The 21,893-nt window shown below is 53.1% G+C and overlaps 2 protein-coding genes across 2 annotated transcripts in view; both read left to right on the top strand.

Annotated features, from left to right (window-relative positions):
- LOC135287271 (zinc finger protein 501-like) overlaps nucleotides 1-18,775 on the top strand; it is a 64,725-nt gene extending 45,950 nt beyond the window's left edge. The window contains exon 4 of the mRNA XM_064400624.1: nucleotides 18,346-18,775. Within this exon, the coding sequence (XP_064256694.1) occupies nucleotides 18,346-18,775 (430 nt within the window). The remainder of the gene's footprint in view (nucleotides 1-18,345) is intronic.
- Nucleotides 2,345-7,524, top strand: LOC135287495 (uncharacterized). The gene is made up of 9 exons (XM_064400802.1): nucleotides 2,345-2,773; nucleotides 3,679-3,750; nucleotides 3,838-3,939; nucleotides 4,377-4,484; nucleotides 5,152-5,223; nucleotides 5,589-5,660; nucleotides 5,965-6,081; nucleotides 6,708-6,873; nucleotides 7,506-7,524. Exons 1-9 carry the CDS (start codon nucleotides 2,752-2,754, stop codon nucleotides 7,522-7,524), a joined length of 750 nt encoding a protein of 249 aa, XP_064256872.1. The 5' UTR covers nucleotides 2,345-2,751.
- Nucleotides 18,776-21,893: the final 3,118 nt, after the last annotated feature.

The raw sequence follows: 21,893 nt of genomic DNA, 5'->3' as shown, positions 1-21,893 counted from the left end.
GCCGTGGATGGCCACGGTGTGGGCAGGCAGGAGCCAGGCAGGGGCTGCTGTGCCCAGCGGCGGGGCCCCGAGGGGATGGGGGAGCCCATGCTGAGCGTCCCTGGGCTGAGGGCACATTTCCTTCTTTGGCATCAGCTGAGCCTGGACCTGAAGAGGCACAAAGAGATATTTTGGGGTCCCTGATGAGGGTCCCAGGAGTCCCGCATGTTTTAAATGAATTAGCTTTTTTTGATTAGTAAGGAGAATTTATTCCATAATTAAAATACAGTTGTAGAAAGTCCAGAAGCAAATATCAGATTGGCCCTGAACCGGCTAACAGCATCAGGTGAGACAGGTGGGGCATTTCTCTCCTCTGTGCATCACGAAGGGACAGCTCTCTCAAAGTGTTTCTGTACATTTCCAAGCTCCAAGGGTTGTGGAGGGCAGGAGTTTTTCTGCTTTCTTATGGTTGATCTTATCCTTTTTGCATATTCATGTAGTTTTTCCTTTCTTGCTGCAGCTCTTGCTGAGAGTTTCCCCAAAACTGGTAAATAATTCACTTTGTTAGAGGAAAATCTCCTGCAATATACATTCTAGGAGGCACACATTTATCTTACAGATGATGCATATCGAATGCATATTGCTGAGGTTTGGTCAGAGAAATAATCTTCTGGAATCAGCATTTCTGGGGATGAATATTCAGGCTAGGATTTTGGTGCATATTGATTGCCCGGAACCCTCCTTTGGTATGCTAGGATTTTCATTAGGCGAGATTACTGTAGTCCCAGCATGAATTTGTGCATGCAATCTATCAGAATCCCTCCCTTTCTATATTAATTTATTAAATTTGTACTTTTAGGATACACTTTGACAAAGCTTACTTATTTTCTAACTTTATGTTTAGTATTTATAAAACTTAACAACTACACTTTTATACTACTAGTGAGGGTATAAAATTAACAGCTCTTCTCATAAAATAGATTATTCTAAATTTTTAATTTCTTTTATTTGGATTGTCAATTATACTTTTTATATCAATGCATGTGCTTATTGTACTTTAGATATATTTTGACTCCATAGTCATTTAAGGCTGGTAATATTTGTAAAATAAGTTTTTCATGTTTTCTTATGTTGCCTGCTAAAATGCATCTTTATAACTGTCTCATGTTCTTGTTTTCTAATTCTTGAGCAATTTGCTTTATTCTACTCTCAGGATTTATTTCTTCTCTATCTCTTACACAACAAGAAGTTTTAATATATTGCTTACAAATTTTGCCATTTTATTCTTTTTGCTATATTTCACATTTTCTTTATTCCAGTGTCTTTTACTACTCATAGCGAACATTCTGAATTTGTTAAAATTATAGCGTACTACACTAACTTGGGATTGTGCATATGGCTCATTCTTTTTGGGCTTGGATAACTAATACAGTGACAATAATCCTCTGCAATTTTAACTCTCTACCTCTCTTAAAGCCCCTTTGGGTTGCAGCCAAAGGGCCAAGATGTGTATCTTCTTGGTAGCAGAGCTTACACCGTGGGATCTAGTCACTGATGTCATTCGTCTCATTCTCAGTATTTACTTCATAAGATTTAGAAGAGCCTTTTAAATTGTTTTTCAGGATTTAGGATAGCATCTGCTTATTTCTAATTGTTATAGTTTTATTTCTTTGACATTTTAGCTCTAAAGTTGTAATTAGTCTATACACTTCTCTTTCTTTCAGCTACACTTGCCTTTTTTTCTTTTACTTTAATTTGATCTCTAATAAATATCTAACAGCTTTTGTTATATCCTATCTGATTTTAATTTTAATTTTAATGTTTCTTGGAACTTAAATCTGGTTTGTATTTTATATACTTAATTTTTTCAGATTTTTCACTAATCATATTACTTGTTCTAATATATTCTTTACACTGTCTAATATATTCTTTACACTGTTCCATTAGCTTTTACTTTTCTTTTCTTTCTTTTTTCTATTATAACAAAAGCACTAAAATATTTTATTTTTTGAAATACATTTGCATACCACACTCTAATTATTCAGTTCACTTAAAACAGCCTCATGTATAATACACTTTAAAATAAAACATTTTACTTCTCATAATAATTGGTTTTACAGCTTACAGGTTTAGGTATTAACATGCATCAGTCTTTTTTACTTCTAGGAGTAGTGGTGACTTTTTAGTGAGGTTTGGCTGGTGTTTCTGTTGGTGGTTTTACAGGTCTTCTGTTCTGCCTTTCTTTGCAGGTGCATTTCCCTCATGCTTCCCCTGGGTCTCAGCAGCCGGGGCCTTTGGCTGCACATCTGGACACACCGAGCCCGGCACAGCGGGAAGGGATCCATGGCAGCCTCGCTGCCCCGCTGCTGCTTTGACGCCCTGCAGGGCTGTTTCCCAGCCTGGCCTGGCTGCAGCTTCTGCCCAGCCCCTGCAGGAAGGCATTTGGCATCAGCTGACAGGCCGCCCAGTTACACCACAGGCCTGAGATCCCCTGCAATTTTCCAGTCGCCGGGTAGAACAGAAAGGGCACCAGTTTGGAGAAGGGAGGGCCCTGGCCTACCCAAAAAGTTTATAGGGATTTCCTGATTCTTAGCCATGTCTTTGACAAGCATTCCCTCCTGAAGGCACCACCTCCCCAGTGGGGAACAGCCCCACCTGATCCAGCTGTCCCTCTTCCTTTCTCCAGAAGTGGATGGAGAGGCTGGGCAGAAGGCGACGTTTCCTGGAGGAAGCAGTGGATCCGTGCCAGCGTCTGCTGCAGGAAGAGAGGCGATGCCAGGCACAGTCCCAGGAGGTAATTGCTGTGCCTCTGGGCCTGAGCCCTGCTGAGACTTCAGCTGCCCTCTCTGCTGCATGGCAGTGCAGGCACAGCCCAGACAAGACTGGCACAGCCCAGGGGAATTATCCCGAGCAGGCTCGGGGCACTCGGGTACTGAGCAGTCCTGCTGGGGTCCCTCCATGGGAGGCAGATCCTGAAACCTAGGAGCATCTGCATTCCCATGGTGGGGAAATGACAGAGCAGGACAGGAAGGCTCCAGTGTGTCCTGAGGGGGCCTGGTTCAGGGAGCAATTTCAGGGGGAAGAGGAATAGAGGGAGAGAGGAAATTAGGAAGGGAGCAAGAGAGGACTGAGGGAGGGATGATGGTGGCACTGCCTGCTGCATTTTTTCACTAGTGCTTTAGCAAGAGTTTTAGCTCTGGGAGTGGGAGAGCCCAAATGCAATCCGGGCTGCTCCAGGCACCTCGCCAGGGATGTTACACAGGGCCTGCAAAGAGGATGGGGATTGGTTAGGAGCCAGCACAGAGCTCCCCAGGCCCCTGTGCAGCTTTGGCCACGTCCATTCACATCTGGCTCCCACAGCCTTACCCAACCCACTTGCACTGCCCTGTTATCGGAGGCAGAGGGGGCCCCAACACACCAGGGAAATGGTTCTGATCTGTGCTCCCTTCTAGATTGGGATGGCAAATTGCATTATCTGGATGCCCTGCTGGATGATGGCTTAAAACTCTTGAAGAATGCTGGAGGCAAGTTCTCCATGTGCCTTTCTTAACAATATCCTGACCGTGCTGCAGGTGCCAGCACAGAACCATGCACATGTGTGCCCTCGCCCTGCGCGATCCCCTCACCGCTCCTGCGGCTCAGTGGTGCCCGTGCAGATCAGCAGAGATGGCAGAAGCTTCTGTGGCTGTTGTGTTACAGGTGTGTCTGCAGGGAGGACTTCTCCAGCTCCTTTGCTGCTTCCTACACAGAAGCCTGGCAACCATCACAGGGGTGAGTAGTGTGTCCCTGCTGAACCCACAGGCTGAGCCCTGCTTTTGTGGGATCCATTCCTGGGAAATGGAACTATGCTGCTCTAAGGTCCTCCAAGGAGAAAGAACAAAGCTACAGGACACCAGAAACCCCATGATCCATCCGAAAACATGAGGCAAATGCTGAAAGAATTACTGCAAGCCGAACAAGGTGGGTGCATTTCCCTCATGCTTCCCCTGGGTCTCAGCAGCCAGCGCCTTTGGCTGCACATCTGGACACGCCGTGCCCGGCACAGCGGGAAGGGATCCATGGCAGCCTCACTGCCCTGCTTTTGCTTTCACGCCCTGCAGGGCTGTTTCTCAGCCTGGCCTGGCTGCAGCTTCTGCCCAGCCTCTGCAGGAAGGCATTTGGCATCAGCTGACAGGCAGCCCAAACTGCACCATGGGCCTAAGATCCCCTGAAATTTCAGTCTCCAGGATGATCACTAAGGGCGGGTGTTATCATGAAAGTGGACCCTGGCCTACCCAGAAAATTGTGTGGATTCCTGATCTTTAACCATGTCTTTCCCAAGTACTGGCTGCTGAAGATGCCACCTCCCAGTGGGGAACAGCCCCACCTGATCCAGCTGTCCCTTTTCCTTTCTGTAGAAGTGGATGGAGAAGCTGGGCAGAAGGCGACATTTCCCGGAGGAAGCAGTGGATCTGTGCCAGCCTCTGCTGCAGGAAGAGAGGCGATGCCCGGCACAGTCCCAGGAGGTAATTGCTGTGCCTCTGGGCCTGAGCCCTGCTGAGACTTCAGCTGCCCTCTCTGCTGCGTGGCAGTGCAGGCACAGCCCGGACAAGACAGGCACAGCCCAGGAGAATTATCCCAAGCAGGCTCAGGGCACTCCGGTACTGAGCAGTCCTGCTGGGGTCCCTCCGTGGGAGACACTTCCTGAAACCTGGGAACAACTGCACGGGGTGCCTGGGGTGGGGAAAGGACAGAGAGAGATAGCAAGGCTCCAGCGTGTCCTTAGTGGGCTTAGCTGGGTCCCCTTAGGCTGAGGGAGCTGTCCCAGCAGATGGAGGAAGGGTGGCTGGGATTACAGGCAGGAGGGAGTTTGCTAGGGATATTTGCAGCACTGCCTGCTGCAGTTCTTCCCAGGGATTAAAGGAGGGTTTTCTTTGTGTGACTGAGAGAATCCCCACGGGCCCTTGGCTGCTCCAGCCACATCTCCAGGGATGTTGCACAGGGCCTGCAAAGAGGATAGGGATTGACCATGAGCCTGCCCAGAGCTCTCCAGGCCCCTGAGCAGCTTTGGCCTTGTCCATTCACATCTGGCTCCCAAGGCCTTACCCGACCTACATGCAGTGCCCAGTTCCCTGAGGCAGAAGGGGATCCCAGCACATCATGGACATGGTTCTGATCTTTGCTAACTTCTAGACTGGGACCAGGACATGGATTATCTGGGAAACCTGCTGGATTATGGCTTGAAACTCATGGGAAATCCTGGAGGCAAGTGCTCAATGTACCTTTCCTGAGAGAATACACAGTGACCAAGTGGCAAGAGCTCATATATTTGCCCTTTCACTTAAGATCATCTGAAGGTTGATGGAATACGGAAAATTTTGCCCTGCTCCCTTCTGGAGCCCTGAGTGATCCCACAGGATCACTGTCAGTGCGAGGAAGGAGCATTTAGCTGTCCATCTTCCTCCTGTGTGCAATGCCAGTGTGTCCTTCCGTGTGCTCTGTGCAGCCAGGGAGAAGAGCCGAGAGGGAAGGGGCCGGGCCCAGGGCTGTGCCCGGGGCTGAGCCTTGTGGGCAGCCTGAGGATCTCCTGCAGTGCCACAGGAGCTCTTCTGTCCTGCCTTTCTTTGCAGCTGAACCTGCTGGTGAAGGTGGTGCAGTTTCCCAAGCCACATCCAGGACTGAGCCTCTGGGAGATGCTGAGGGTAAGTCATGGTCTTTTCCTCTGGGAGAGCTGCCAGCTCAGAGCCCAAAGCTGGGCCAGGAGGGCATTGCTGCAGGTGCCAGCACAGAACCATGCACATGTGTGCCCTCGCCCTGCGCGATCCCCTCCCTGCTCCTGCGGCTCAGGCATGGCAGCTGTTTGGAAAGTGAGAGCCCTGGACCTGCTCCAAAAGCCATGACATTTTCTGAAACCTATCCCCATGTTGGACAAGTGTGACATCTGGAGATGCCACCACCCAAATCAGGAACTCTTCCATCTAATCCAGCTGTCCTTTTTCCTGTCAGAAGTGATGGACCAAAAATCTGTGCAGAAGGAGGCACATCCTGGAGGAAGCATTTCCCCATGGACAGCCCCTGTTGCTGGAAGGAAAGTGATGTCAGACACGGGCACGGGCACAGCAGGTAATTACTTTGCCGGGCTCAGCCCTGGGTGGGGCTGTGTGGCAGCAGCTCTTCCCCCAGGGCCTGCCCTTGCCCAGCAAGGCAGCAGCCAAAGCTGGAGGCGCCTCGGCTTCCAGGCCTCTGGAGCTCATTCAAAGCCCCGGGGAAACGGGACTGGTGCAGCAACGTCCCTCCCGCTGCAGCTGCTGCGGAGCTGGCCCTGAGTGCCCAGAGGCCCAAGGCACAGGAGCAGCCCCGAGCGGGAGCCCTGCGCCAGCCCAGGGCCAGAGCCAGCCCTGGCTCCCGACTGAGCAGGGGCTGCGCTGGGTCCTGACAGGGCCTGAGCCTGTCCCCTGGGGCTGGGGGAGCTGTCACGGGGCAGGGAGGGCCAGGGGTGGCAGTGGCTGCTCAGGGATGGCTTTGGCCTGTGTCCCTGGCAGCAGCCACTGCCCAAGCAGCTGCGCTGCCCCCGGGCTCTCCTCCCGGCCTGCTGGGCTTTGTTGGGTGGCACAGCCTGTGCCCAGGGGCGGCAAGGTGCCTGCAGGCCCCAGCTTTGGGGAAACAGAGAATGTCCTGCCCGTATCCACCGTGCTGCCGGCTCAGCAGTGCAGCACAGCACGGGCTCACGCTCCCCATTGCTCCCACAGATGCAGCCGGCACCACAACACGTGTTCCCGATGCCCAGAAGGGCCTCGGAAGGGGCTTCTATATGGGAACAGGCTGCTGGACAGGGTTACTGGCAGGCCTGCTTTTTTTGGAGTTTATCTTCATCTTATGCTGGGTCCAAATTAATTTTTACTGCAAGAGAAAATGGTGAGTGTTTTCTTCATCTTTCCGTGAAACAGCTTCTTATGAAAATCTAATGTAGACAGGAAGCATTCCCAGCAAGGTCGTAGTGGAGCTGTGGCCAGTCCATGGTTCTCGAAATAACTCTGCTGAGGGTTCTGCTGCTGCCCAGTGCTTCCATTGGCCTCTTAATTGCTGGGCCTTGTCCTGGGGTCCCGCTGGGGCTGCAGCCAGTGCTGGTTTCCACTGAGGCTGCCTGGCCAAGAGCAGCCCCAGGGGCACGGGGCAGAGGCAGAGGGAGCTGGGGAGGAGAAAGAGCAGGGCCGAGATTGCCCTTGAGAGGCAGAGGCACTCTGGGGCCCGCTCCTGGCCAGGGACCCTGCCCAGAGCCATCCCCTGTTGGCCAGGGCCTTGAGGGGCAGCTGTCCAGCTGGGCTGAGCTGTGCCAGCAGCTCCAGCCGTGCTGGGGAGCCTTGCCAGCCCTGGGCCCTGCTGTGCAGGAGGGTCCCTGTGTGCCACTGGCAGCTGGGGCCTCAGCCACCTCCTCTCTCCACAGGAGCACCTCTGGAACTTCACCAGACCGGCCAAAGGCCTCAGTCATGGAGAACTGGGCCTGTCATGCTGCATCTCCGTGCCAGTGTCCGTTGTCCCTTCCACAGGTGCATTACCAGCTTATAGGTGGAAATATGCCGCCACCACCACCCACCTCCCTCTCCGAAGGGACTGACCTTGCTCTCCATCCAGGACAGGAGGTGCAGCCCTCTAGCCTAGGAATGGATTGTTGAAAAAGTTATATTTACTTGTAAAAATTTTAAATGTTTTTTAAAACCTTTATTAAAAGTATAACAAGGGACTGAATTGAGAAAATGTTATGGCTCTGGGTATAGAGGATTTTCCCACCACATGCTCATCCACACAATGGAGGTTTCACCTTTTAACTCTTTTGCCCTTCTTAAAGTTCTGTCCATCAACTCCTTCTTTGATGTCCAGTGGTGGAGTTTACTTCCGTACATCTCGCTTGGAGGTCAGGTGCTGCTCTCGTAGCAAGGTGACCCTCTTAAATGTCCCAAACTCAGGTAACCCCATGATGAAAACACAACAGGGGGTAAAACATATCTGTAAGTGTATAAATCTTCTCTTAACATGTATACATGATATTTATCCTTTAATTGTGAGAGTCAACTGTCACATTACTCATCTATCACAGGCTTGAGTCCAGCTTCAGCTCAGGTGTCTGTGTGCTACCACCAGCACTGGCGGAGCTGCTCGTCTGGGCACAGCCAGGCATGGGCAGGTAGCAGCTGGGCATGGGGCTCATCAGACCAACAGCACTCTCATGTTATCTTTGTCTTTCATTTTGAAACATTTAGATATGTTTTTCCTTTGTAGCATTGAGGAGAGTTTTTCATAGAATACGGACACCAGATATTTGTTCCCCTTTCCTCCAACAGTTCTGTATTTGTCCAAGTAGTTTTACAGTCAGGGAAACCTAGAATCCTCTGACACTTTGGCAATAAAAAGTAAAATTGCTTTTAATTCTTAATGTTTAGTCTTACACAGGCTGGACAAGACCGGCATTGCCCATGGGAATTATCCCAAACAGGCTCAGGGCACTCGGGTTCTGAGCAGTCCTGCTGGGGTCCTTCCATGGGGGACACATCCTGAAACCCGGCAGTAACTGCATGGGGTGCCAATGGTGAGGACAGGACAGAGGGTAAGAGCAAGGCTCCAGTGTGTCCTTAGTGGGCCTGAGCCTGTCCCCTGGGGCTGGGGGAGCTGTCACGGGGCAGGGAGGGCCAGGGGTGGCAGTGGCTGCTCAGGGATGGCTTTGGCCCGTGTCCCTGGCAGCAGCCACTGCCCAAGCAGCTGCGCTGCCCCCGGGCTCTCCTCCCGGCCTGCTGGGCTTTGTTGGGTGGCACAGCTTGTGCCCAGGGGTGGCAAGGTGCCTGCAGGCCCCAGCTCTGGGGGAAACAGAGAACGTCCTGCCCGTATCCACCGTGCTGCCAGCTCAGCAGTGCAGCACAGCACGGGCTCATGCTCCCCACAGATCTTGTAGAGGTTCAAAGCAAGACAGGAACACATGCCCTGATTCCACTTTGATGAATCCCAATGATTTTCTGCTTGCAGGATGGGCACAAGCAGTGCATGACAGGTATAGCAGAGCCGCTGTTCACTGTGTCACTTGCCATGGCCTCTTTCACAGTTGTATATTTCTCCCTTCATATATCCTGCCAAACACCTAAGGGAGAACTGGACCTCTAATCGCATCGCACATCTCCATGCCCATGCCCGATGTCCCTGTGCCAGCTGCTTTAACAGCTTGTTGCTGTGCAGATGCTGTCTCCAGCCAGACAAGGTCCTCTCCCCTTGAAGGCACTGGCCCTGCTTTCTGGCCCCTACTGAAGGTGGGCAGGGCTTGGCCCAGCTCTTCTCTTGCACTAAAGAGATGGAGCTGTCACCCCAGTGTCCGGGTGGTAGCAGCAGCAAAGCCCACCCAGGATCAGCACAGGCTGAGCTGCGTGCCCAGGGGCAGCTGGGGATGTCCACAGTGTGGGCAGGCAGGAGCCAGGCAGGGGCTGCTGTGACCAGTGGCGGGTCCCCGGGGAGGATGGGGCAGCCCATGCTGAGCGTCCCTGGGCTGAGGGACCTTTCCTTCCATGGGACCATCTGGGCCTGGACCTCCTCCAGTGGCTTGCCCAGGAAAAGAGGGAAGCCATCAAGAGCCTGTGAGTTACGCAGGGATGGGGTGCAGCTTCCTCCCTCCTTGGCTAGCGGGCGGATTAAAAGAGGCCTCTAGGGTTTGTGGCAAACAGGAGTGGGCAAACAGGGCCGTGGCATGTCTCTGAGGGGCAATTCACGAGGCAGTTTGCACAGGTAGGGCAAGCAGGCAGGGTTGCAGGTTTTCTTGCTAGGAAGGTTTACTGTGTGTTGTTTGCAGTGTTTCTGTTGGTTGCTTGGTTTTGGGGTTTCTGGTAGTAATGGTTTTTACACAATCAAAAACTGTAGTTAGTACAAGTGCATGTAACTAGGTGGAGCCCTCCAAAAAGGATGTGTCTGTCCTGACCCAGTCCTGTGCAGAGTGTTTGAGCTTAGCAGTGGTTTCAGGGGGCAGTGAGGAGAAAAGCTGCCTGCGGTGTGAACAGGTGAATTATGTCCTTTCACTGGTGGCCGAGCTTAGGGAGGAAATTTAAAGACTAAGGAGTATCAGGGAAAGTGAAAGGGAAATAGATTGGTGGAGTTCAGCCCTTCCATCCTTACGCGAGGCCCAGCAACATGGTCAAACTGTCAAGCAAGAGAAGGACACCTGGTAGATGAAGGGGAGTGGAAATGGTCCCTGCACAGGGAGGTTATGATAAAAATTCCTACCAACCCCTCTCCCATATCCAGGGGCCACTTCAGAATAGGTATGAGCCCCTGGATCTAGAGAGTCAGCCAAATGATTAAGAAGAAAATTATCTGCCCAGAGAGCCTCCCAATTATGATTAATCTGTAACATGGATTGCCACCTCTAACATCAAAAGGGAAAGAAGGGTAATGGTGGTGGGTGATTCCCTTCTGAGGGGAACAGAGGGCCCCATGTCAAGGGGACCCACCCCACAGAGAGGTCTGCTGCCTCCCTGGGGCCCAGGTGCAGGATATTCCTGAGGGAATTCCTGGGCTCATTCAGTCCTCTGATTATTATCCACTGTTGAAACTCCAGGCTGGAAGTGATGAGATTAAGAAGAGGAGTGTCAGGAAAATTGAAAGGGACCTCAGGGCACAGGGACAAGTGGTTGATAGGACAGGGACACAGGTAGTCTTTTCCTCAGTCCCTTTGGTGGCTAAGAAGAACAGTGAAAGGAATAGAAGTGCTCAAATTATTAACAAGTGGCTCAAGGCTTGGTGTTACCTGCAGAATTTTGAATTCTTTGATTATGGGGCAACTTTTACTGTACCTGGCCTGCTGGAACCAGATGGGCTCCATCTCTCTGTTAAGGGCAGAAGGTTTTTAGCTCATGAACAGGCAGGACTTGTTGAGAGGGCTTTAAACTAGGATTGAAGAGGGAAGGGGATGCAGCTGGGCTGTCTGGAAACAGGCCCAAGGGTGGTAAGCCTGAGTTAGGGGTGAAATCAGATGCAGCCCAGCTGAGGTGCATGGATACCAGTGCATGCAGCATGGGTAACAAACAGGAAGAGCTGGAGGCCATGGTCCAACAGCAGAGCTGTGGTGTAATTGCCATCAGGGAAATGTGGTGGGATGACTCACATGGCTGGAGCACTGCATGAGATAGCCTTCAGAAGAGACAGGAAAGGGAGCAGAGGTGGAGGGGTGGCCCTTTATATTAGGGAGGGCTTTGATGCTATGGATGTTGAAAGTAATGATGAAGTTGAATGTCTGTGGGTGAGAATTAGGGGGAAGGCCAACAAGGCTGACATCCTACTGGGAGTCTGTTATTGTCCACCCAGCTGGAAGAAGTGGTGGACAACTCATTCTATAGGCAGCTAGAGAATGTTTCTGGGTAATCAGCCTTTGTTCTTGTAGGTGGTTTCAATTTGCCAGATATCTGCTGGGAACTTAATACAGAATAAAAAAGGCAGTCCAGGAAATTTTTAGAGTGTGTGGAGGACAACCTTTTGTCACAGCTGGTGGGTGGGCCCACCAGGGGAGGGACTGCGTTAGATCTGTTGTTTGCAAATAGAGATGGGCTGGAGGGAGATGTGGTGGTTGGAGGCTCCATGGGGCAGAGTGATCAGGAGATTACAGAATTCTCAATATTTGGTGAAGTCAGGAGGAACATTAATAAGACTTTTATACTAGACTTTTGGAGAGTAGACTTTGGCCTATTTAGGAGGCTTATTCAAAGAGTTCCTTGGGAAGCAGCCCTTAAATGCAAGGGGGTTCAAGAAAAGTGGATGTGCTTCAAAACAGAGATCTTGGGAGCACAGGAACAGACTGTCCCTGTGTGCTGAAAGATGAGGCGACGAGGCAATCACCCAGCCTAGAGGGGGAGGGAGGTTTTGGGGACCTTAAGAATAAAAAAGAGGATGAATCATGTTTGGAAGGAGGGTCAGGTCTCTCAAGAAGTATTTAAGAGGGCTTCTAGAGCATATATGAAAAAAATCAGGGAGGCCAAAGATCAGTTTGAACATAAAATGGCAACTTTTGTAAAGGATAATAAAAATGTTTTTACAAGTATATTTATGATAAAAGGAAGGGTAAGACCAACCTCTGTTCTATACTGGATGAAGGAGAGAACTTAGTAACTGCAGATGAGGAGAAGGCAGAAGTGCTTAACACCTTCTTTGCCTCAGTCTTCGGTGGGAAGACGGCTTGTCCCCAGGACAACTGTCCTCTTGGGTTGGCTGATGGTGCCAGGGAACAGAATGGTCCCCCCATTATCCAAGAGAAGGCAGTCAGAGAACTTCTGAGCTGCTTGGATGTTCATAATACATGGCATCAGATGGGATCCACCCCAGAGTGATGAGGGAACTGGCAGATGAGCTTGCCAAGCTGCTCTCCATCATTTACCAGCAGTCCTGGCTCACTGGGGAGGTTCCAGATGACTGGAAGCTGCCCAATGTGACGCCCATTCACAACAAGGGTGGGAAGGAGGATCCTGGTAATTACAGGTCAGTCAGTCTGACCTCAGTACCCAGGAAGAAAATGGAACAGTTTATACTGAGTGTCATCACCCAGCACTTACAGGATGGCCAGGGCATCAGAGCCAGCCAGCAGGGGTTTAGGAGGGGTAGGTCGTGTTTGACCAACCTGGTCTCCTTTTATGACCAGGTGACCCTGCTGGTGGATGCAGGAAAGGCTGTGGATGTGTCTATTGGGACTCCAGCAAGGCCTTTGGCACTGTCTCCCACAGCACACTCCTTGAAAAGCTGCAGCCCAGGGCTGGGACAGGAGCACTCTGTGCTGGGTTCAGAACTGGCTGCATGGCCGGCCCAGAGAGTGCTGGTGAGCGCTGCTGCATCCAGCTGGCAGCCAGGCACCAGTGCTGTCCCTCAGGGCTCTGTGCTGGCGCCAGCTCTGTTCAATATTTTTATTGACCACATGGATGAGGGGATTGAGTCTTTCATTAGTAAATCTGCAGATGACACTGAGCTGGGAGTGTGTGTCCATCTGGTGGAAGGCAAGAGGGCTCTGTAGGGAGACCTGGAATGGTTGGATGGATGGGCAGAGTCCAGTCAGATGAAGTTTAATGACTCAACGTCCCATGTCCTGCATTTTGGTCACAATAACCCCCTGCAATGCCAGAGGCTGGAGATGGTGTGGCTGCACAGTGCCCAGGCACAAAGGGACCTGGGGGTCCTGCTCGACAGCTGGCTGAACATGAGCCAGCAGTGTGCCCTGGTGGCCACGAAGGCCAATGGCTCCTGGCCTGGATCAGGAATGGTGTGGCCAGCAGCAGCAGGGAGGTCATTCTTCCCCTGCACTTGGCACTGGTGTACTTGCCATTCTTCCCCTGGACTGGCACCATGCTTTGATTGCTGTGTCCAGTTCTGGGCCCCCCAATTTAGGAAGGACATGGAGGGGCTGGAGCGTGTCCAGAGAAGGGCAACAAGGCTGGTGAGGAACTTGGAACACAAATCCTGTGAGGAACGACTGAGGGGGCTGGGGTTGTTTATCCAGGAGAAGAGAAGATTCAGAGGCGACCTTATTGCACTCTACAACTTCCTGAAAGATGGTTGTAGTCCGGTGGGGTTGGTCTCTTTCTTCAGGCAACAACTGACAGAACCAGAGAACAGAGTCTTAAGCTGCACCAAGGGAAATAGAGGTTGGATGTTAGAAACATTTTTTTTACAGAAAGGGTGATAAATTATTGGATTGGATTGCCTGGGCAGGTGGTAGAGTCATCATCCCTGGATATGTTTAAAAAAAGATTAGTTGTGGCACTCGTTGCCATGGTTTAGTTGAGGAGCTGTTAGGGCTGGGTTGGATTCAGTGTTCTTGAAGGTCTCTTCCAACCCAGTAATTCTGTTATTCTGTCATTCTGTGATTCTGTAACTCGATGATCCCAATGTGTCCCTCCCAGCTCAGCCCCTTCTGCAATTCTCACCCTTTGGCTCAGCCTCTGTGTCCCCTCAAGATGCTGGCAGAGCTGTTTGGGGACAGGGCAGGAGCGGGGCAACCCCAGTGTTCCCCTGTGTGTGACACCCCAGCAGTGACAGCCCCAGCATTCCCCTGTGTGTGACACCCCAGCGGTGACAGCCCCAGCGTTCCCCTGTCTGTGACACCCCAGCGGTGACAGCCCCAGCGTTCCCCTGTCTGTGACACCCCAGCGGTGACAGCCCCAGCGTTCCCCTGTCTGTGACACCCCAGCGGTGACAGCCCCAGCGTTCCCCTGTGTGTGACACCCCAGCGGTGACAGCCCCAGCGTTCCCCTGTGTGTGACACCCCAGCGGTGACAGCCCCAGCGTTCCCCTGTCTGTGACACCCCAGCGGTGACAGCCCCAGCGTTCCCTGTCTGTGACACCCCAGCGGTGACAGCCCCAGCGTTCCCTCCCTGCAGACGCTCCAAGGGAAGCGTCCAGAGCCGCGTCCAGTCCATGGAACTGAGCGGCCACTGCCCAGCCCGGCCTGGGCTGATGTGGATTCCTCTGCACAGCTCAGGGAAGGTCCCCCTGGCCACCTGCACAGTGCCACAGACAAGTGTCAGACACAGATACAAAGCTCTGTCCAAGGCTGACAGGGTGAGTTCATTAAAAATACCACAAAAACAAACAAACAAAAAAACCCCAAAAAACCCAAAACAAAACAAAACAAAAACTAAAAAAACCCCAAACAAAATCACACCAAAACAGAAAAAAAACCAACCAAAGAAAACACCACTACCCCTACAAAACAGAAAACAAAACTAAAAAAACCCAAAAAAAACCCTAAAAAAACCCAAAAAAAACCAAAAAAAAAAAAGAAAAAAATATAAAAACAAACAAACCGACGAAAACAGAACAAAAAACCAAAACAAACATAAGAAAAACCAAAAGAAGAAAAACCAAAAGAAGGAAAGGAAAGTAACACCCCACAAGAGCTGTTCCATCCTTCACTTTTCAGACCTTCACTCACACAAGACCTGGGGCTGCAAAAAATGAGAATTCATTGAGCACATTTAGAGCAAAAGCAGGTTTAAGACAGGTTTTCAGCACAACTGTTCTCAGCTGAGCCAAAAAGGCCCCTTTGGCAGCTGCAGGGCCATTGCAAATGCAGAGCCTCAGCCCACAGGGCAGAAAAGGGCTCTGAGTTCCCCTTCCCTGGCACCAAATCCTGTTCCCAGGCTGCTTCACACAGAGGATTCTTCTGGAGGACTGTGCAAAGCTGAGAGTGGGCTCTGGCTTCTCCATGTTGTGTGTCCTAAAGCTGCCTGGGAGAAGAAATTTTGGGTCAGCTCGGCTGGCACAATCCCTCCTGGCACAGGCACAGCGCTGGGAAGGGCTTTGCGGGCCGAGGCTTTGCTGCAGCCAAGGAAAGCTCCTGGCTCAGGGTCACCTTTGCTGCTCAGCCAGAGCCCCGAGTGCCCCAGCAGCAGCCGCAGCAGCAGAGAATGGCAGCATTGCCACGGGCTGGCACAGGAGGGGAGATTTCACCCTGGAGAGAGGCTCCTATTGCAGTTTTTGCATTCAGGCAGCTGCAGATGCCTCAGCTTTGGCTGCACAGCAGCTGGAAATGCAAGTCCAGGAGCTCTGTGCATGGCCAGCCCCAGCAGGTGACAGCAAGGACAGGGCCCTGGCACAGTGACATTTGCAGGGAGCACCTTCAGCAAGCGCTGGGGGCTGGGACTGTGTGCCGAAAATGCCCTGGAGGTCTCTGCAGTCAGGCCAAAGGAACAAAGTTTCAGTTGTGGCCTGGTTAGGGAGCACCAAAATGGATTGTTTTCCATTGCCGGGTGTTGTAGGAGCCCCAGAGGAGAGCTCAGGGGGCCAAGGAATGGAGAGCGGGGACTGTGCAGGAGCCGGAGCAGCGAGAGAGGCCGGGCTGAAGGTGTGGGGTGGGCATGGGCTGGGAGGGGGCACAGCCCGGGGGTCCCACAGAGCCTCCCTGCTCCAGAGCCGCAGCTGCAACAGCGGGGCAGCTGCCGGGATCGCTGTGCCGGGCCGGGCAAAGGCTGAGGGAGAGCGGGGGAAGCGCTGGCACAGAGGCCCCGGGCTCGCCGTGCCCCCTGGCCACACAGCCGGGCTCGGGGCCGCCTCGCTCAGAGCCAGCCCCAGCTGTGGGGGTCCCCGGGGCTCCCTGAGCAGGGGGCGGCGGGGGCTGCCTGAGCTCTGTGCCCGGCGCTGGGCGCAGCTGCCGAGGCAGCGGAGGATGCAGGGTCCCCCCGTGCTGGGGCTGGCTCTGCCCGGCCCAGGGGCTGCACTGTCAGCCCAGAGCTGAAATAAATGGGCAGGAGATCTTTCTCCTTTTTAATGCCTTTATTAAGAAGAATCAGCTCAGGTGGGGAGAAATCGACGGGTTGCGCCCTCGCCGCCGTTGCTCCCAGGCGTGGCACGCAGGAGGAGGATGATGCAGATTTGTCCGCTGGTCTGCAGACAGAACTGGGGACTCTGTCCTCACGGGAGAGTCGTTGAGTCCTTGGTTTGTTTTGTTTACAAACCCGGGGGGTCTCTTTAATCAGTTTCTTTTGAGGTTAGGGTGAGAAAATAAAAAGGTCCAAGCAGGTACGGGACTATGCTCCCATTCTTAGACCACTTACGTCACTTGCTGGCTCGTGATTTTAGGGGTTTTTTTCTTGTAAAAACTGTAAAACTGTAAAAACCCAGGGTGCACTGCATTTCTTATTTGCATGTTGTCTCTGGTGTCACTGCCCATTCTCTTTACCCTGGAGGGTTTCCCTTGGTATCTTCTTGCATACGGCCAGCAACAGGGAAACAATCAGTTAATCACCTGCCATCAACGGGTGATAAAAGGCTTTTCTTCGGCAGCGAAGCCAAAGGAGTCTGACTCAGTCTGGCTTGGTTTTTTTAACTCTGAAATTTAAAAAATTTCCAATTTTCTATTCATAACAAGAGCCACCTGGGGATCGCCCGGGACCGGCAGGGCTGGCAGGGAAACCGGCACTGGGGGGAGCAGAAACGGGCAATGTGAGAGCTGGGGGTGCTCCAGAAGCCTGGACATGTTGGCAGCAAGGACAGGGGGTACCATGGCTACCCCAGGACCCTGAAACAGGGACCCCGGACAGTGCTGACCCCTGGGACACCTGTGATGCCAAAGTGGTGAGCCCAGAGAACAGGAACCTGTGGGATTGCCAGGAGCCCCAGCAGCCCAGAGAGAGGGAACACCAATACAAACCTGACCCGCAGCAACCCAGACAGGGGGGGCCTCCAGGAGCCCAAAGTGGAGAGACCAGAGAGGTGAAACCCAGGGTTGGGTGGTTTGGCTGAATCTTGGTCATTTGTGTATTTTGGTGGACTGAGTCTTGGTGTTTAGAGCATTCGTGGTGACTTCTAGAGTGTGGAGGCGCAGAGGCCAACACTGGAACTGCAATACCTCAGGGCAAAGGTGACCAGGGTCAGAGAGAGACACCCCTCTGAGTACAATGGTCTCACCATAAGCATTTGCAGGCTCACGTTAATGCAGCAGGCTTCATTGGTATCACCCAGCTGCCCTTTTTTCCTTATATGTACTCCCCGACAATATTCTCCCCTCTCTTGTCCCCCATTGGTCCCAGTTTACTGCAATGTTCCGCCCCTGTTACCTCATTGGTTCCCCAGTTGCCTGCCCCTCCTCTGCACCACCTGTGCTCAGTTCCCATTGGCCCTTGACCCTGAGATCCTCCCCTTTCCCCCTGATCAAACCCTGTGTCCTCAACCCCATTTTGTCTCTGTCCCTGGACCCTCTACATTGCAATAAACTGTGTTTGGAGCTCTGCACAAAGAGCCGTCTCTGGCCTTGTCCATCAGCAGGTTAAGCAAGCGTGCTCCGGGCTCTGGGAGTGCAGGTTGCTCACAGGGGCTCGTTGTGGATGTGCCGCAACACTGGAGATGGACTTGGGCAGGAGGAACCCCTTAACCCAGTGTGCTCATACACTGTATTTTCCCCCAAACCAGGATTTCTGATTCCCAAACCTTGGGTGGATGGAGGCTGCCAGGAAGAGGAAGATGCCCCAGGACACCCAGGCAGGTGAGGAGGAAGTCAGTGCCTCTTTCCCCCTGTCTCTTGCTCCAGCCCAGCATGGCCCCTGGCTGAAGGACAACCCCTCTGCCAACGCCATCTTGGGATGCACTGGGGGGATCTTCTTCCATTTCCCTGTGGCATGGAGGCAAATCTCATCCTCTCCTTGTCCTGCCTTCCCCAGAGACCAGGGAGGACAAATCTCTGCGGCAGAACCTTGTGGAAGAGGCCATTTTGAGCGACGCCACGGGGCAGGAATCCAACGGGGAGGAAAAGCCACTGAGATCCCCCAGGAGGAGGGCCTGCAAACCCAACCTCTGGTGCTCTGAGGAGGAAAGACCCACCCTGAGGCAGGAAGGTGGACAGAGCTTCAGCCAGGGATCAGAGCTGGTGGCCCATGGGCAGCTTCATGGTGGGGAGAAGCCCTACAAGTGCTTGGAGTGTGGGAAGAGCTTCAGGCAGAGCTCACACCTGATCAGCCACCAGATGATCCACACTGGGGAATGGGCCTACGAGTGTGGGGAGTGTGGGAAGGGCCTCAGGTGCAGCTCAGAACTCGTCAGGCATGAACGCATCCACACTGGGGAAAGGCCCTACGAGTGTCCCCATTGTCTGAAGAGGTTTCAGACCAGCTCCAGTCTCCTGCGCCACCAGCGGATTCACACAGAGGAGCGGCCCTTCTGCTGCCCCGACTGCGGCAAGGGCTTCAAGCACAACTCCAACCTCATCAGGCACCGGCGCATCCACACTGGGGAGAGGCCCTATGAGTGTCTCCAGTGTGGGAAGAGCTTCACCCAGAGCTCCAGCTTGACCGGACACCAACGGAGGCACTGGTAAGGGAAGCCGTGCAAATGTCCCAACTGCAGGAAGAGCTTTTTGCATTTCTCCAGCTTCATCCACCATTGGGGAACGCACATTGGGAAGAGCCCTGGAGATCTATGTTCACTGTGATCCATGCTCGGAAGACACCTGTCTGTATTCCTGCCCCTGCCAGTGGCATGATGTAGGATTGAAGAACGTGAAGGTCTGGCCATGGCCATGTCATTACATTCACTCCCACCTTGGGTCATTGCCAGGGGCAGGAAAGGGTGTCCTTTCCAGGCAGGAGGAAATACTAGGCCTGGAAGAGCCAGGGATTTGTGTTGTATTTTTCCATGTAAATAGTTTTTCTTATCCCTTCTGTTATCAACATTGTTTCTGTTCCTGTTTGTTTTTTATCTCATTGATGTTCCCAGTAACTTGTTCTTATGCCAGCCCAGGATCTTTGCCTTTTGTGATTTCCATGGGAGGTGGGAGGGCAGCATGTGGCAGCATGGTTTTAGTGGGAGCAGGACATTGGGGAAACCCATTCCTAAAGCCCGGCCCCTGGAATCCAAGCATCCCAGCTGGTCCCAGCCCTGGTGGCCATGGCAACAGCCTTGGGAGTGGGTCCCTAGCTGAGGCTGTGGGAACCTCTTCCCTCTGGGCCCAGGGACAGGACTGGAGGGAATGGCTGCAGCTGAGTCGGGGCAGGCTGAGGTTGGATCTCAGGAAAAGGTTTTTCCCCAGAGGCTGCTGGTGCAGTGCCCAGGCTCCCCAGGGAAGGCTCCCAGCTCCAGGGCTCTCTGAGCTCCAGCAGTGTTTGGCCAGCGCTGCCAGGCCCAGGCTGGCTTTGTTGGGGTGTCCTGTGCAGGGCCAGCAGCGGGACTCCAGGATCCTGATGGGTCCCTCCCAGCTCAGCCAATTCTGTGGATCTGGGATCCCATGACCCTGGGGATGGGAGTGCCAATGGTTGCCATGGCAACGAGCTCTGGCTGCAGGCCTGAGCTGGTGTCCATGGCAACCACCCCTGTCATGGGGTCTGCATGGAGCTGTCGAGGGACTGACCATAGCAACAGGGGGCTGGTGATGGTTGCCATGGAAACTGACTATAGCAACAGGAGGCTGGGGATGGCTGCCATGGAAACTGACCATAGCAACAGGGGACTGGGGATGGTTGCCATGGAAACTGACCACAGCAACAGGGGGCTGAGGATGGTTGCCATGGAAACTGACCATAGGAACAGGGGGCTGGTGATGACTGCCATGGAAACTGACCATAGCAACAGGGGGCTGGGGATGGTCGCCATGGAAACTGACCATAGCAACAGGGTCCTGGTGATGGTAGCCATGGAGCCTGACCATAGCAACAGGGTCCTGCTGATGGTTGCCATGGAAACTGACCATAGCAACAGGGTCCTGGTGATGGCTGCCATGGAAACTGACCATAGCAACGGGGGGCTTGGGATGGTTGCCATGGAAACTGACCATAGCAACAGGGGGGTGGGGGTGGTTGCCATGGAAACTGACCATAGCAACAGGGTCCTGGTGATGGTAGCCATGGAGCCTGACCATAGCAACAGGGTCCTGCTGATGGTTGCCATGGAAACTGACCATAGCAACAGGGTCCTGGTGATGGCTGCCATGGAAACTGACCATAGCAACGGGGGGCTTGGGATGGTTGCCATGGAAACTGACCATAGCAACAGGGGGGTGGGGGTGGTTGCCATGGAAACTGACCATAGCAACTGGGGGCTGGGGATGGCTGCCATGGAAACTGACCATAGCAACGGGGGGGGACTGGGGATGACTGCCACTCAAACTGACCATAGCAACAAGGGGCTGGGGATGACTGCCACTCAAACTGACCATAGCAACGGAAGGGGCTGGGGATGGTTGCCATGGAAACTGACCATAGCAACGGGGGGCTAGTGATGGTTGCCATGGAAACTGACCATAGCAACAGGGGGCTGGGGATGGTTGCCATGGAAACTGACCACAGCAACAGGGGGCTGGTGATGGTTGCCCTGGAAACTGACCGTAGCAACAGGGGGCTGGGGATGGTTGCCATGGAAACTGACCATAGCAAGAGGGGGCTGGGGATGGTTGCCCTGGAAACTGACCATAGCAACAGGGGGCTGGGGATGGTTGCCATGGAAACTGACCACAGCAACAGGGGGCTGGTGATGGTTGCCCTGGAAACTGACCATAGCAAGACGGGGCTGGGGATGGTTGCCATGGAAACTGGCCACAGCAACAGGGGGCTGGGGATGGTTGTCATGGAAACTGACCATAGCAACAGGGGGCTGGGGATGGTTGCCAGGGAAACTGACCATAGCAACAATGGGCTGGTGATGGTTGCCATGGAAACTGACCATAGCAACAGGGGGCTGGGGATGGTTGCCATGGAAACTGACCATAGCAACAGGGGGCTGGGGATGGTTGCCATGGAAACTGACCATAGCAACAGGGGGCTGGGGATGGTTGCCATGGAAACTGACCATAGCAACAGGGGGCTGGGGATGGTTGCCATGGAAACTGACCATAGCAACAGGGGGCTGGGGATGGTTGCCATGGACACTGACCATAGCAACAGGGGGTGGTGATGGTTGCCATGGAAACTGACCATAGCAACAGGGGGCTGGGGATGGTTGCCTGCTAAGGATCAGATTTGTCACAGGCCCTCAGAGGGGTTCCATGGGGACATTCCAAGAGTCTCTGGGCTTTTCAAGAGCTGGAATGTCACAGGCAGAGACTGGGGCTCCATGGACACCTCCCAGGGGTTTCTGGGGATTGTAAAGAGCCCTGTGGGCAGAGGCAGTCACAGCCATTCCATGGTGACATCCCAGGGTACCTTGGGCTGCAAAGGCACCGATCTGTCACGGGCACTCACGGGTGCTCCGTGGTGACATCGGGATAGAGCCGGGATGTCCCAGACACTCACAGGGGTTCCTGTCATGGGCACAGTGGGAGCTTCAGGCAAAGTTTATTGGAGAAGATCCTTTTGGGTCTCGAGGTGCAGAAAGGATCCCCAATAGCCCCCACAAATCCCCAAATGTCACTGCTGAGTCAGAGATGACACAGAGTCAGATCAGAAGGCTAAGGGCTAAAAGGCACCCATTTATTCAGTCTTCTTCTTTTATACCTTGGTTTGCTA

The sequence above is a fragment of the Passer domesticus genome, chromosome 29, assembly GCF_036417665.1.
Source record: "Passer domesticus isolate bPasDom1 chromosome 29, bPasDom1.hap1, whole genome shotgun sequence".
In the NCBI taxonomy this organism is placed as follows: Eukaryota; Metazoa; Chordata; class Aves; order Passeriformes; family Passeridae; genus Passer; species Passer domesticus.
The sequence above is the reverse complement of the archived record's forward strand: the minus strand, read 5'-3'. Positions and strand labels throughout refer to the sequence as shown.

Coding starts and splice junctions, on each gene's coding strand:
- LOC135287495 (XM_064400802.1), top strand. CDS start 2,752: ATGCCAGGCACAGTCCCAGGAG. Junction 3,940..4,376: donor ATTACTGCAAGCCGAACAAG/GTGGGTGCATTT, acceptor TCCTTTCTGTAG/AAGTGGATGGAGAAGCTGGG. Junction 4,485..5,151: donor GCCCGGCACAGTCCCAGGAG/GTAATTGCTGTG, acceptor GCTAACTTCTAG/ACTGGGACCAGGACATGGAT.